Genomic DNA, 15554 nt, shown 5'->3' on the forward strand with positions numbered 1-15554 from the left:
CGGGGGCGGAACGCTAGACAAAAAGGCTAGGGAAACCAGAACAATCTTAGAAAATTTTCAGTTGTTACAAAAAATAAAATACGAGCTTTAAAATTTATTTTTGCAGAGAAATTACAGCCATAAAAAATCTGTGCATTGTAAAGGCATTCATATTAAATATAGGAAAATTTTAACATATAAAATGAAATGGTAAAGGTTAGATTATTTACCAAAGAGCCCCTGTATTCTCTGCAAGCATGCTGTGATTGAGCATGCAGATCGTACAGATCACAACACAAACTGAAGCTCATTTTTTTTCCTTAATGGAAAATTAAGCTCTGCTTAAAATACAAGATTCCAGTTGAATAATTCTCCTTGCTGTTAGATCAACAGATTTTAACAACATGACAATCTCAATTTCTAGGCAATAAAAAAAAAATTAGAAATTGCTTGTTACCAAAGCAAAACAATATCTCCACCTATTTAGGCAAATATTGAACACAAGAAGGATTTTTTTTTTAATATGTAGCCTCCAATTTATTAACTCACTCTTTGCTGAAGCTGCCTAAAGGCTACCCTGGGTTATAATTTAAAATTCTCATACATGTACCTTATTTTCTTTGGCTCAGTATAGATTCCTTCCTTTCTTTTTAAAGAATCGGTTCAATGGAATTTGGGAAGGGGGCGGGGGAACATCCTGTATACCAGGAAATTCAATACATAGCTTCAGAAATTTTATTTTAAAAAAAGAAAGAAAAGACAGACAAGAAAAAGATCAAAGGGAAGAATAGAAATAGCTTGCATGCCCTTGGCAGCTAGCTCCTGAAACCCAACTGGGCTGTTCCTTCCTTCCCCTATGCCCACCTTGGAGAACATAAAAATAGGAACAAGAAAAATAACATGAGCATACATACATGTAGAATTGAATGAAATGTTTATAAAATCTTAAATCAATGAAAAATATTTTAATTAATGAAAAGCCTGGTTAATTTCTAGAGCATGTTTCTCTTAGTCTAAATTTTAAAAGCATGAAGTCTAAGTGCTGTGTACTTAAGTCAATTTGAAAAGTACATAATTTAACCTCCAAAATCACTGGTGGGAAGAACTTGTGGCCAAGTTCTGATCAGAACTATGTTTTCCTATTTTTTGTTAAGATTCTAAAGCATTAGATAAAGCATTAGCAAAATCCATGTATCTCAATTATCAGTTTCCCTCCCAAGTTCTTAAGCGTATGACACCATATCCATAAAAAAATGAAAGATCTCTCAGCTCGTTGCCTCTATTAAAGGCCAACACATGTCTTTATAGATACAGTTCCTACCAAAAGGGAAGGGGTGAGTATCTGAGCAAAAGTTCCAAGTACAGTTTATAACAAAAGTACAACATTAGAAAGATTGCCATAAATCGTTCTTTAACAGTTTCTTTATCACATTTTTTGAAAGTAAACAAATTGGACTATATTTGTAGCAACTCAAAGTGGAGCATAAATTTAAATGATGTATTTGTTCAGCTCACTGTAGGGGCTAATATTACATTAATGTATTTTTCTTCCTGTCAAAAGTTATTTACATATGTACAGTATTTCAGTTCAAAATAAAATATAACACCATAAACTATATGTTATAAGAAAACATAAGGGAAGCAAATATTAAAGACTTAAAAGCTTCTAATAAACTACTTTATTTGAGGGGGAGGACTTCAAATAATATAGTGTGTCACAGAGAAAACAAATTGGTGGCAGGTAATATGATGGTATGGAGACCTCGATACCCAGGTAGCTGCCTGGGTCTGCAACCTTTCTACAGCCTGTTACCGATCAGGCTTCCAGGGATGGGGAAGCACAGAGCAGGCCCAGCCTTCTTGAATAAACCCCCTTAGGGCTGCAGATGGGAAAGGGGCCAGTCAATCGGGTGCAAGGTTCAGAAATCTTTCCTCCCTCAGCAGGTATAATACAGTAAGTTCCCCTTCAAGTTATAAGCAACATGTGCCAAGCATGAAACGATCAGACTGCAATGTACCACAAAGTCCTCATTTCTGTTTTTCGAGTACAGTTGTGTCTGTAATATTCCGCCGCTTTGGTTCTAGGGTGGCAAAAAAGGAAACATCTTGGTCCCGGTCAGACTGCAAAGTTAAGATGGTCTCTTCTACGACTTCAAGATGAGGGTTACCGGCATTTCTAAAATAGGCTAAAGAGAGAAACCATGAGTCTGAATCACATGTGCCATGAACTGTGCTCAAAAACACACTCTGGTTTTGTTTTTTGTTAACCACATGTCAGGACAGTAAATCATTTTTCATGGACAATCACATACATATGTCCTTTCAAATGATAAAATGCCTTACTTAAAGAGTATTTCTTAAATTTTAAAGATGATCTCCAATAGTTATCCATATTTTAAAAATTGTAATAACTAAAAAATTTACTTTTACCTTTTTTTTTCTACAACACGAAAGAAATGGCAACATGTAGAACCCAAGAGGAGGAGCAGGTTGCTGGAAGGGTGGGGCAGGGGGTGAAGTGGCAAGAAAGGTCCATGCAGGGCAGAGCTGAGGACATTTTCCTACGTATGTGGTGTAGAAAGAAACCATCCAAGGGACACAAAGCTTATGTGAAGTCCTCTTCAGGTTTAAATAACCAACCAGGTTGGGTTATAACCCTTTTCTACTGACTACAAAATAATACCATTAAAACTTAATAGCAGTTAGGCTTAAGTTTGCTCCCTTTCATACTCTATCATGTCATAACTCAAAAGTGACAAAAGTTTCCCTCATTTCCAGATGGCTATGTAAGATTTTGTATTTTAGTATCTGGTTAGTAAATATAAAGACTGAATCACATTCATGTCCTTAGTTATTTTATAAATAACATAAATTTAAGCATAAAAACTAACATACTAATTTACAGAATAAATCTTAAGTACGTTATCACAAAACTTGCCACAATTTCCTAAAGGAAATCCACTTGCTACCTTCAACAACCGATGGGGTTTATTTAGAACGTGTAGGATTACAAAACGCTCCACGTACCCTTTTGCAGCAGTGTCTGCCGCAGAGCCTTGGCCAGCAGCACCCTCACGTTGGGCACAGGGTCCGACGCAAGGCTCAGAAGGCTGGGAAGCAAGTGCTCAACAAACTGGTCCACGGGGACACACTCCTCGCTCACCACTGCCTGTGACAAAAAACCCACAGCCAAAAAAGCAACGTTTTTCAACAGTTTCTAAAAACATACACTTTTTTAATTCCAAAGAAGTAATTTCACAATCTGTAGGTTTCAGGAATGTGTGTGAGAATTTTTAAATCCCAACACTGAATATAGTCAGAAATACAATCAGTATTTTATTGTAATCTACTACTAAGCACTGGGTCACAAGTAGTATAAGATTTGGTGGGGAAACCACAGGCTTTGGAGCCAGACAGGTCTAGGTGCAAAGCCTAACTTGATCACTCACTAGCTATGTAGCCTCAAGTAAGTGGCTTAACCTTTTATTTATTTATCTATTTTTTTTTTTTTTTTTTTTAGAGACAGGGTCTCACTACGTTGCCAAGGCTGGTCTGGAACTCCTGGCCTCAAGCGGTCCTACCACCTCAGCCTCCCAAAGCACTGGGAATACAAGCATGAGTCACCTTGCCCAGCCAGCTTAACCTGAGCCTCAGTTTCCTTATGTTTACAATGGCAGGTCCTTTACCGTAACATCTACCACAGTGCTGCCATCTATCACAAACTGCACACAGCCGGCCTGTAAGGGTTCAAAACCCTCCCCTGCTCCTCACTGGAAGGCAGGCTCTGAGGGCAGCGGCCATGGCTATCCAGGAACAGCCAAATCCTGAACCCTAACCCAACGCCCAGACCTCTGTGAAGGACTAGGAAACACTGCTCGTGTAAGAATCTGCAGCATGTGCACACTGCTTCTGCACTTACAAAGAGTTTTACATGTCTTCGCTCGTTTAATTCTCAAAACTAGCCTTGGAAATCAAAATTACCCTCATTTAACAAGTGAGAGAATTCTGGTCCAATGTAGTGGGGAAAACCTAAGGTCTCACAACCAACAAGTGGCAGCAGAGAGTTAATTATAAGCCAGGCATGTGGATTCTAACTCCTGTGGCTCTCCTGCTACAGAGCGATTCGTGTCATGGTGGTGGGCACTGTGTCAACGACACTGATATTCCCCAAGTGTCTTCCTTCTGGGTGCCAGGCACCATCTAGGCAACTCAGATGCATCAGCCCACTGAAGCCTCACGACAACACTGGAAGGCAGGTACACAGCACTGTCCCCCTTGACAAAAGTGCTGAGGTTGTTTTGCCCAAGGCCACTCTAAGGGAAGTGCTGGAATTGGGCTGCAAAGCAGGTCGTTTTGACTCCGTATCAGCCCTCTTAACCTTTTCCAGTTAGTCTTTTCCTTTTGTTTATTACAGATTTTCTAAATCTCAGATAAAGAATTAAAAAATAAAAGCAAAAAATACTTCATTTACACTTTCTCTACAAAATGATTTGGAACAGTGAATTTTTTCTTCACCAAAGGCTGTGCTGTCAAGCCTGTGGTGAGTTTGGTATTTACTCTGTCATCCACAGCACTTCTCAAAGTACCTCTGTAATGCCCCCTCCAGCCCAACAGATGGCAAGTCCTTTGTTGGGGGGTGGTTATGAGGGAGAGAAAGTGGGCTTTGTGATCAGGGGTCAGGTATAGTCCAACCATGGCTTTACTGTACCATCGGCAAAGCTGGGCAACGGGTTTATAGAGATTCATTATACTATTTCCTCTACCTTTGTATATGCTTGAAAATGTGCATGACAAAAAGTTAAAATGTTTAACACTTTAGCAGAAAAAAAAAAATCATGGTTTTATACTTCCTGCATGATCTGGAGCAAGTTACTTAACCTCTCTGGGCTTCAAATGCCTGATCTAAAAGAACTGGTCTAAAGGTAAATGGGAATGCCAGGCTCAATACATGCAGTAGCTCTCATTAGAGAATCAGATGTGTGATGAGATGCCTGGCACACAAGGCATTTAAGAAATGGCAGCCATCATCATTGCCACTGTCCCCAGCCAAACATAAATCACACCCTCATTTCCAAGATGCTAAGTAGAAAGGATGACCTGAGGAGCTGTACAGACTGACACAAACATCACACATTTACTCTCAAGGCCGGGCGCGGTGGCTCACGCCTGTAATCCTAGCACTCTGGGAGGCCGAGGCAAGTGGATCGCTCGAGGTCAGGAGTTCGAGACCAGCCTGAGCAAGAGTGAGACCCCGTCTCTACTAAAAATAGAAAGAAATTATATGGCCAACTAAAAATCTATATAGAAAAAATTAGCTGGGCATGGTGGTGCATGCCTGTAGTCCCAGCTACTCGGAAGGCTGAGGCAGTAGGATCGCTTAAGCCCAGGAGTTTGAGGTTGCTGTGAGCTAGGCTGACGCCACGGCACTCACTCTAGCCGGGCAACAGAGCGAGACTCTGTCTCAAAAAAAAAAAAAAAAATAGGTTATATAATCCCTGCTCTAACCTGCTGCTCTGTTCTTTCCCTCCAAGGCAGCTGGCTAAGGTGAGGTGCAGTAGCAGACACAGCCCTGGACCGTGAGCCCAGCCCTCATCTTACCAGATGGAGGTGCAGGGAGAATAGGGTCTTGTTCACTCTCTGTCTTTAGCATCCAGAGTATATCTGGCACACAGTACGTACTTGATCAACATCTGGTGAACCTGACATTATCTCATGGCAAACGTATACCCAAGGTAGGTTCTCCCTGCAGGTCTTGCTAACCTGACAAATGAACGCGAAAGCTTGTCTTCCAACCCACTTAGAACAGTGCCGAAACCTCATGATGAGTTCATTGATGAAATTTAACCCCAATGCACTTTCACTGTTTGAGTAGAACTTCTGCAAAATTGCCACAACCTGTGAAAAATATCAGAAGAGCAAATTTAAAATGCTGCCATCTATTTGAATTATGAATACTACTTTACATGGAAACTAGATATTTTTATGTACCCTTCTACCTTTAAAATGAATTTATAAGCATGGGAGAAAGTAATTTTTGCCACGGTCATCATTAGAACACAGGGAAAAATGATGTTTAAATATATGGCAATACATATACACAAAATCCTTCATAAAAATGGAATCAAAAAGGGGACTGGCATTAGAAAAATATATTACTAATCTTAAGGTTCCAAATTTTAGAATATGTTCCCTTGCATAATAACTAAATCATTACCTTTCAGAACATGTCATTTTTATAAAATTTTAATACTATCACAGTATCTTAAAATCAATATTTTCAAATGTGGTTTTTTTCATTAGTATTCAGCCAGTATAAGCCCATATAAAACAGGATCGGCTTTTCTGTACTGGAGTCTCTGTTCACTAAATACTTTTCTACAAAACCAAGCAACAGAGAAAACCCAACTTGTATTTAAAAAAATACTAAGCTATTGTTTAAAGAAGGCTTTAAAGGGTTTTTAAAAGGGTTTTTAAAAATATATAAAATGATTTATAAACAATTGCCATCACTGAAGCATATAATTTAACAAAAAAGCTATCCTGAAAATTAATAAAACTATAAAACAGTTCCTAATTTCAAAATTTAAAAGATGGTTTCAAGTAAGCTGACAAATTAAGCCCAGAAAAGATAAAGGAGTTAAAATGGAAAATAAACATTTTCATTTGCAAAAAATCACAAACAGAAAAGGCCAAATTCTTACTAGTTTGAAGGAGATCCACCGAACTTCAGAAACTTTATCTGCACACAACTTTAAGGCAATATGCATTAAGTAATCATAAACATCATTGGGATTATAGAGTTCCAAAATCAGTATCAGCTGTCTGAAATTAAAAAAAAAAATTATTTGGGGGCCAAAACCACCTTATTAATTTCTTTTTACTCTCATTTCATTTTACAGATAAAAATAGTCAGGCTGGGAAATGAAAGGCAATAAGGACCTAGCAAAGCTTCGGTCAGTAAAATGCCAACAGCAGAAAGCTGAGTGAAATGACCATGCAAAGAAATAATAAAAAAAATTAATTAATTCTGTATCTCATACACAAATCAAACAAAAAGAAAACAAATTAAACTCTGTAAAACAGAGACTGAGAAATTTATGAATACAGATTTAATATTTCAATTTTGGGTTATCAGTTGAAAAGCATATAAAACTTAAAAAATCAGATAACATAAAAATAGCCAGAATGTTGAAGTTCCCAAAGATCAACAGATCAAGGGAACACTCAAATGAGATTTCACTGCCGCCTCGGCGTTCCTGCAACTACAAATTAAATCTGATGCTCTGCCAGCCGGCTCGGCACTGAACCACGGAGGCGGTTTCAATCCAGCGAGGTCCGCTTGGAGAGAACGGGGAGCGTTTGCTCTTCACTCCGAAAAACCAAAAAATAAATAAATAAATAAATAAATAAATAAATAAAAAATCGTGAGATGGCTGGTTGAGAAAACTTACTCCCACCAAAGCTTTCACTATGTTTTAAATGGGGCTGGGGGAGAAGGGTATGAAAAATAAACAGCATTATTTTCACCCAAGCAACTAAGGAAATGAAAAAGAGATGGGGAGGAAGTTAGAACCAGGAGCCAGGAGTGCCGGTGAATACTTTCATATCAAAAAGCACTCTTTTCAGAAAAATGATGCCAATATCATGGGCACGGGAGCACGGAATTCATATCGGCAGCGGGGGCTGCAATAAGCGCGGGGAGATGGGAGATAGCGAGCGGGAGACACGGCTCGCGGAGCCGGAGCCGGTCCCGTCTCCCCGGGAAGCGGGTCAGCCGGCTCGGCTGCCAGCTGCACGCCCGCGCGCGGCCACTAGAGGTCGCAATGCCTTCGTGGAAAACTTGGGCCTGTTTTTCTCGGCGCTTCAGACCAGGACGCTGGGAACATGGAATAATGACTAAAACCTCAATCTCTCAAATTAGGCATAATGATTAAAGATCACAGCAAAGAGAAAATCTTTCAGTTTGCCCCTGGCATCAGCTGAATCATATGCCGAATAGCTGCAAAAAAAAGCCTGATGAATTTCTTCAGGGCAGACAATTAGTTAAGAGATTTCTATACTACTTGTGGATAAGAAAAATGGAAAGTAAAGATACCAAAATGAATCTCAACAAGGTGAAAACTGGAAAACAACAACCCCAAACAAATTCCCTCAATACCACAAAAAGCACATTATATATCTCTGGAAGGGGAGTTATTGAAAGCAATGCTTTCACTCTTTCATAATCACTAAAACCTAGAACATTCCTTTTGCAGCCACAAGATGGAATTAACGCCTTCACACACAAAATGATGTACAGATATGAGCCACCTTGGGGGACATTTTTATTTCATAGTCGTCTCATCTGGGTTAGGTCCTTTCATATCTCCATGGTAGCCTGATTTTCTCTAGAAGCTGAAGTACATAAAGTATGCTGTACCCTACAGAGGACAACACTCAGAATGTTCAAGAAAGCTACGGCAAAAACTGCTCTGATTAATAGGAAAATATTGAAGAGTGGGTGATTCATCTTTTATTTGGTTCGAATAAATTGCCTTATAGAACAGCAGAACACTCTAATTCCAAAGTGACTCTAGCCCTGTCTTCATCTGAAAATGAATGTTTCCCCGGAGACTGTGGTATTTGTAACTTAGGGCTCTGAAATTCAGTTTATACCTTAATAAAAACATAATCTCTTTATCCAAAAGAACATTATTACTGTTGGTTTAGAAATCAATTATAAGGTAGGAAAATTAAGAATTATTCCATCTAATTTGCCTTCTCATATCCCCAGAAAGGTGTTTACTTACTCTGCTAGTTCATACCGAAACCTCCAGTTCCTGCTGTTACCAGTCACTACAAATTCTTGAAGCTGGTAAAGACATTCTCTCCTCTTGTCTTCATGAAGCAACTATTTTTTAAAAATGTATATATAAATATAAATAAAAATATATAAGCCCTCAAAATGACCCCAAAATACTCCCTTTTATTATACTTCAGATTATACATTTCTCACCAGCAAGAATTCTGCATTTCCCCAATACTACCTAGTCTAGGACCCAGCGTGGCTGTGCATTAACATGGCTGTTCACTGACATCAAATGCATCCCTGAATGCTTCCAGCCTTTCTCTCAGCTGGTACACGTGCTTATGTACATCTGAATACCCCCAGGTCTTCCTCCTTTCATAATTTCCCACCTAAAGACCCCAGTCTGCGTGTGTTCAGATGACAAAGCACCAGGGCTGCTTCCCAGAGAGCAGAGCCTGCTCCTCTGCCCCAGGACAGGAAAATCTACACTGGTGCATCATGCACCAAAGTCCGTCAAGGGCAGCTCTTGGTCGTGTGGGTGAGAGTAATTAGCTTCTCTAGATCATTGTTAAACTCTTGTTTTTACATTCATCAGTCCTTTGGGTGGGGGGGAGGGAGCAAGAAAGGAAGCAGCAACGTCTTGCAGAAAAAGCCCTTCATGTAGAACTGAGGTTGGACTTCGGCCCAGGCTCTTCCCCTGGGTGACTTCTGGGCAAGTCAGGTCACTACCCAGGGGCCTCAGTCTCTTCTGCACAGAATGTGCTAGGCTGTGTGTCTACCATCCTCCACAGAATTACAACTCGAAAGGACAGGAACATTAGGAAAAAAGATATAAAAAATATTTAACCCATCACTGACAGAATACTCACTGGAAGATTCTGGACAGTACTTTTCAGCTGAAGACAGCAAGACAGCTGCATTGTTTTTTTACCCTGACACCACACATATCTAAGGTTTAACAGGACTGATTTGGAGAGGGAGGTTTGTTTTTTGCTTTTAACCCTTCTTCCTACCTTTAGAAAATCATACAGGTGTTTAAGAATTCCTATGCGTACTTCATCCAGGTCCTTTAAAAACCCATTGAAGATGGGCACCAGGTCAGCTGCCGTCAACTGATCCCCAAGAATTGCAGCCAGCTCGTGGATAGAGAAGGCCAGGGTCCGACGCACTGTCCACTAGGGGTGCACAGCAGACACACGATCACAGCAAGCAAGGGGAAGTCACTGTTCTCAATATCTCGGGTGGCATTTTTGGACCAAAACGAACACTGCCAGGTGTTGGCCATTCAAAGCATTATTTCATCAGAGAACAGTAAATATGCCAATTTGCATCCACACAGACTGCAAGTCAATGAGCCTTGCTGCAGCTTCCCTTTTGTTCCTACTCAGATGACCCACCCTATTTCTGTGCATGCCTCTGAAAAGGCTGCTTTTACCTGTACATCAGAAGCCAGCATTTCATACGTATCTTTCAGGCAGTGCCAATTTTGCCTGCCCAGGGTCAGTGCCACCCCGGGGAGGCTGTAGGCACAGTGCTTGGCTATGTCGGTATCGACAGTCTGGGCTCGAGCTGGGTCAGTCATCGACACGTACTGATCCAGCAGAGGCTGAGGGATTATATCCTGGGAAACAGGAGAGAAAAGAAGCCATCATGCTTGCAGGAGAAAAGAAATCAAAGAAAGGAGAATACTCAGGAGAAACAAAGAGTTTAGAATCTGAAGATGAAAACAACAAAGCAGAAATTTGAGAGGAACAAAAGGCTTTTCTAAAGCCAAAGGGCTTCAGATTGACAACCTTGCTTTTTCCAGGGAGTGGGTTTTCAATTTTGACTGAAGTTAAAACAATGCCCACAACTCATCTTTTTTAGGTTGGTACAACATTTGATATCAGAATGAATAGTCTAGACAGCAATGTCTGCTTAGTGTGGTACCCCCAGCTTTTGAGAATGGAGATGATCTTCTCTTCTCTTACAAATGCCCCAAGAACCTGGGGCCTGAGAACTTACACTCTGAAAATCATGACTGTATTTTTCCAACTGATGGGATATTGTTTTCATAAGACATCACCCCATTTCTGTTTATCTCTGTAAGAGCAATAGGCCCCAATCATTTAAAACATTGAAGGGAACTTACATGGCACAAGAAGCCAATCCACAAGATAGAATAAAATCAAACATGGTTCAACAAAAGGAGCTGTTGTCAAAAACTTCTCAAACAAAAAGAGCAAAACAACTTGTAAACAGACACTAAATATTAATGTTTAGGTATCAAAATTTTTCCTTATTGGTTTGCTTTATTGAAATACTATTCTAGATTGTTCAGAAGACTTTAAACACAATTTTAGAGTTTATTTTTTTAAGTTGGAGAGGAGCTATTAGCAACATAGAATATGAACTAAGATATGTAATTAACATTGATAGAAGAAAAATATTTGGTTCCAACGGCCATTTTTAAAGTTAATGTTCAGAAATATAAAGTTTTGAGCTGCTTTTTTCCCCCTGCAAGGAACAAACCTGTAATTTAGATTTATTCTCCTCGAGTAGGATGGGGTCATGCCTCTGGCCAGTCTCCAAATGGTCACCGGTTCCATCTGGGGGTTCTCCTGGATCCTACAGAGTTCATTGGACATGTTACCAATTTGCTCCAAAGGAAGAATCTGTCCAACCCTCTCCTTCAAAATATCCTTTTTCAATGCCAGAAATGATTTCTTGTGCAAGCTAAGACAAAAGTTTTCCTTCAACTCAATGATATTTTTCCAGATGCTGAAAACTGCATTTGCATGGTTACATATGATATTGTATAGACCAGTTATTTTAAGTGCTAAGGAAAATTGACTTCATACATTGTCATTTCAAGATTGTTTGAGGTCCTTATAAAAAAGACAAGGTCTGAAGTTAAAGTTGGTGAGTACCAACCATGTGAGTCTACATCTACTGCCCTTTAAGCCCTGTGGTCTCCGTCATATGGCTAACCAATGCCCTCCAATATTCACACGTTTAAGGCACAGATCACTCCAGAAGGAAGGATGAGGTTTGCAAGAAATGGCACAGCCAGCAGCTCCAGCATTTCTTGGGAATCAGAGATTGTGGCACTGGTGGACCTCAGAGAGAGAATGGGGCATGGGGAGCCCAGTGAACTTGAGTGAAAAGATGTGGCTGATAAGGGAGTATTTACTTGGAGAACTGTTCTCAGTTTTCACATGTGCAAATACTCCTAATGTTTGCTGATGAACTTTTACATTAGCTTAACAATTAAAATGAGCAAGAACATTCAACAGTGACATATTGGTCTCTGATCATTGATTAACATTAACTGAGATGGACCTGACCTTCTCCTTCAACCATAACATGGATTTCCAACTTGCACTTGAAATGTCATACTGTCTACCAGCTTAATGGATTCTGACAAATCAGCTCAATATATGATCCGGGAAAGTCGATTAATACACCGATAGCTGCTTCGTTTGCTCTGAGGCATGCTACCAGAACCTTCAATTCCCAAGGTTTTCAATGAAGTATACTTTTATTTTAACAGAGGACATGGTAAAACAGAAATATTTTGGTATGATAACCTAAGACCTCAAATTCTCCTTGCACCATTGAAATCCTTCTTATCCTCTGAAGAATTAATTTTATCCCACAGTCTTCAGTGCAGGTGTTATGTGCACCACTTACTCCAGAAGCCAAGTCAAGGCAACCCCAAAAGATTGTGTGACTTTACTTCTCCAAAACACCCTTGAGCAGGGCAGCACACTGACTGGCAACCTGTGCACCCTCACTCACCGCCCTACGGCCTCCTTTCTAGTGAACTCAACCAATGGGACGATTCCCTGTTTTCTACCCAGCCCAGCATGCTAAACCCAAGAACGCACAACACAACTGTGGCCAGTGGAGGGAGGCCGAGGGAGAGGGCAAGAGGTGGGTCTCTGGCCCAGGGTTCCCTTGGCTCTTCAAGAGAGACAGGTGGGAAGACACAAGCCCATCCTTCCACTGGGCGGCACACACTGAAGGGGCCACCACAGCAGAGTGGAGGGCGGAGGGGTGAGCACCCAGCTATGCAGCCCCAGCCCTGGAGCCCCCCAGCCTCAGCCCCTCTTCCTATCATTTATGCAGGAGGACATTTTCCTCATTGTTCAAGTGCTTGTGAGTTTTCTGTTTCCTTTTCCTTCTTTTGGAACTGGATGCAACCTGACCGATCCCAGTAGAACCTTGGAGACAAACTGCAAATTCAAAAGCTCTGACAACCACAGCCATAAAACAAGGGCCCAGTTATACAAGCCCTCTACATCTGCAATGGAAGAGACCCAACTTGGAAGAATCTGTTTTTGTTTTTTGGGGTTTTTTTTGTTTTTGTTTTTTTCACTTTTGTCTATGATAAATAAGCCCAAACACTATCACATCCCCACCAAGGTAAATACGGCCACATCTTTCTACCTAACACGTGGTTTTTGCACTCCAGGTAACAAGGGTAACATGAGTTTTCTTGCCAATTTTTTAGAAACAACCCAGTAAAAGAGAATATTATCTCATTTCTTATTAATCATAGATAACCTTAACCAACTCTTGAACATTTTATACTCAAGTTTTTAAAATTTGTTGTTTTATTTTACTTTATTAGAGCAGGCCTAGGGGGTAAATGAGGGGATACATTAATTTAATCACTAATATCAAATTATAAACCATGTCAATAGAGAAACAATCGGTATTCTGGCCCTGAGGCCACGAGTTTGAGGAGATCACCCATCGCAGCGCACGGTGGTGAAAGGTGCTGAAATACCAATGACTGCGGGATCCCAGGCCCCTCCCTACTTTCAATTCTCCATTCTTACCCCTAACTGTGAAAGATCCCAGCTGAAACTCATCCAAGTGGAAGCTCTGTAGAAATCAACAAAGCACAGGAGCCTCCAGACACAAGAGGGTAAGGAAGCTTCTGAAGAGACTCCAAGTAAGGAATAAGGCGCGGGCCCCTCCCCACCCAGCTTCGGGCCTCACAGGAGCTGGTTCCAGACTGTGTGTGACAGTGGTCACTGCTGGTTTCCAGAACCTCTCCTCTGAGGTCAGTAGGCCAGCACCACTCCTGGAGCAACCAGGTAGCAACGATGTGACGATCATCTCTAAGGCCCTGTCAACTTTAAATTCTAGGAACTGCAACAATTCGCCTTCCACTATCATTAAAAGATGTAAATATCTGTTAGCAGTGACATAGAGTGTTTATATGCTTAACTCCCCCCCACCCCACCCCAGAATAAGTTCCAGTCATTGTTAGAGAAGAGAGAAGGTACGTTTTTGGTCCCCACCCTGTTTTTGTGGAAGAGAGCCAGCATTATCAATCATCTGATTGATTGGTTGTCTAGTTATCTAAAACATGACCTTAAGAATAAAATGAAATTTGCCATTTATCATCTCTGCCGGGATATATTAATAAAAGAAAATGCAGCTTTGTGATTTCTGTCACATCCTCGGTGGCTGAGGGATAGGGCAAATACTTACTGTGCTTTGTAATATCCTGGCCACGGAGAGCTCATTCTGAGATGATGAAGCTGACAGAGCCATCTGATTGTCAGAGGCAGAGCTGGGCTCTGAAATGGACACTGCATTTAGCCCTTCTGTCGGCTTGCTCTCGGGTTCATTCACGGAGTCAAGCTGTGCAGCTCTCAGTGCAGCTGATAATACCTGAACTTGAGCTGCAAGAAAAGAAGTTTCAAGAATTTTAATAACTTTATTTGGTTTGTGGGGATTTGCTTCAGAGAAGTCTTCAAAACAACACCATCTGCTCCAGGCTGTCTGATGTAGGTATACTACACACATACCCCACGTCTGCTCCAAAGCTGAGGGCTGCACAGTAACAGGGTTCTGGAGTCTCAAAACAAGCTCTCAGGAAGGTGGTGATGTTTACAGCCATTAACAGTAACTATTTCAACTAAACACCAGCCATGCACAGAACATCAAATCTGAACTTGAAAAGCCTCAATTAGGAAAAATCAGAGTTTGACTCCACCATCTTTCACAGACAACATGATGTTAATGAACAATGATGTCTGGGAGGTCCACTGCCTTGGTGAAGGTGTCCTGCTCCCCCATATAGAAAGCAGCTAGCTGCCTTCTCTGCCACACACACACACACACACGCACACTCACATGCCCATGCATGAATAAATCCTTTACACACAGATAAGCAATGGTCTCACTCAGCAAGCCTCAAGGACTACCCATTTTTTTCTGTCCACAGTATGACTGTTTGAGACCCTCTGAACAGTAAAGATTACACATTTTGCATATCTTTCTGTAAAAATAAACTGGATATTTTTATGTTCCCCAATTTTCCAAAACATACACACACACACACACACACACACACACATGCATGCACACACACACACTACTTCCTGCATCCTGTTTTCTACTTGTTAAATCCAATGGACCCCAAGATTCAATACAATGTTCAGAGCTTGTAGCTGGTCCCATCTCCTCAGTGCAGCACACCAGGCCTTTCCCAATGGCCTAAGCAACATTTCCCGCCACAGCCAGTTCACAAATAAAACATGTCATGTCATTTATTTCTGAATCTTTTGGGATAATAGAATCTCTCTGAGCTCTGAAGAAAGCTGTGGGCCTTTTCTTACATAGAAATTAAGTATGCACATACATACAAGATTTTACACACAATGATTCCAGGGAGCTGAAAGAACCCTCTGAAACTCACCCTCTGACTTTTCTGGACGGTGGGTTCCCAGCCACCCTCTAAAGCCCAGGGCAAATACGACCTGCTCTTTGAGGTCCACTGCACAGT

General features: G+C 40.9%; 1 protein-coding gene across 2 annotated transcripts in view; it reads right to left on the minus strand.

The window, feature by feature from the left end:
- Nucleotides 1-1643: 1643 nt before the first annotated feature.
- The window catches only part of LOC123622203 (serine/threonine-protein phosphatase 4 regulatory subunit 1-like), an 80430-nt gene continuing 66519 nt past the window's right edge, over nt 1644-15554 (minus strand). For both annotated transcript variants that reach the window (XM_045528392.1, XM_045528393.1), the window contains exons 12-20: nt 14255-14448; nt 11279-11374; nt 10203-10388; nt 9781-9942; nt 8769-8869; nt 6681-6801; nt 5740-5874; nt 3007-3148; nt 1644-2165 (exon numbers count right to left, since the gene is read on the minus strand). In XM_045528392.1, coding sequence (XP_045384348.1) covers nt 2008-2165; nt 3007-3148; nt 5740-5874; nt 6681-6801; nt 8769-8869; nt 9781-9942; nt 10203-10388; nt 11279-11374; nt 14255-14448 — 1295 coding nt within the window. In that variant the 3' untranslated portion in view covers nt 1644-2007. The remainder of the gene's footprint in view (nt 2166-3006; nt 3149-5739; nt 5875-6680; nt 6802-8768; nt 8870-9780; nt 9943-10202; nt 10389-11278; nt 11375-14254; nt 14449-15554) is intronic.

Source organism: Lemur catta, chromosome 17 (assembly GCF_020740605.2).
Source record: "Lemur catta isolate mLemCat1 chromosome 17, mLemCat1.pri, whole genome shotgun sequence".
NCBI classification, from domain to species: Eukaryota; Metazoa; Chordata; class Mammalia; order Primates; family Lemuridae; genus Lemur; species Lemur catta.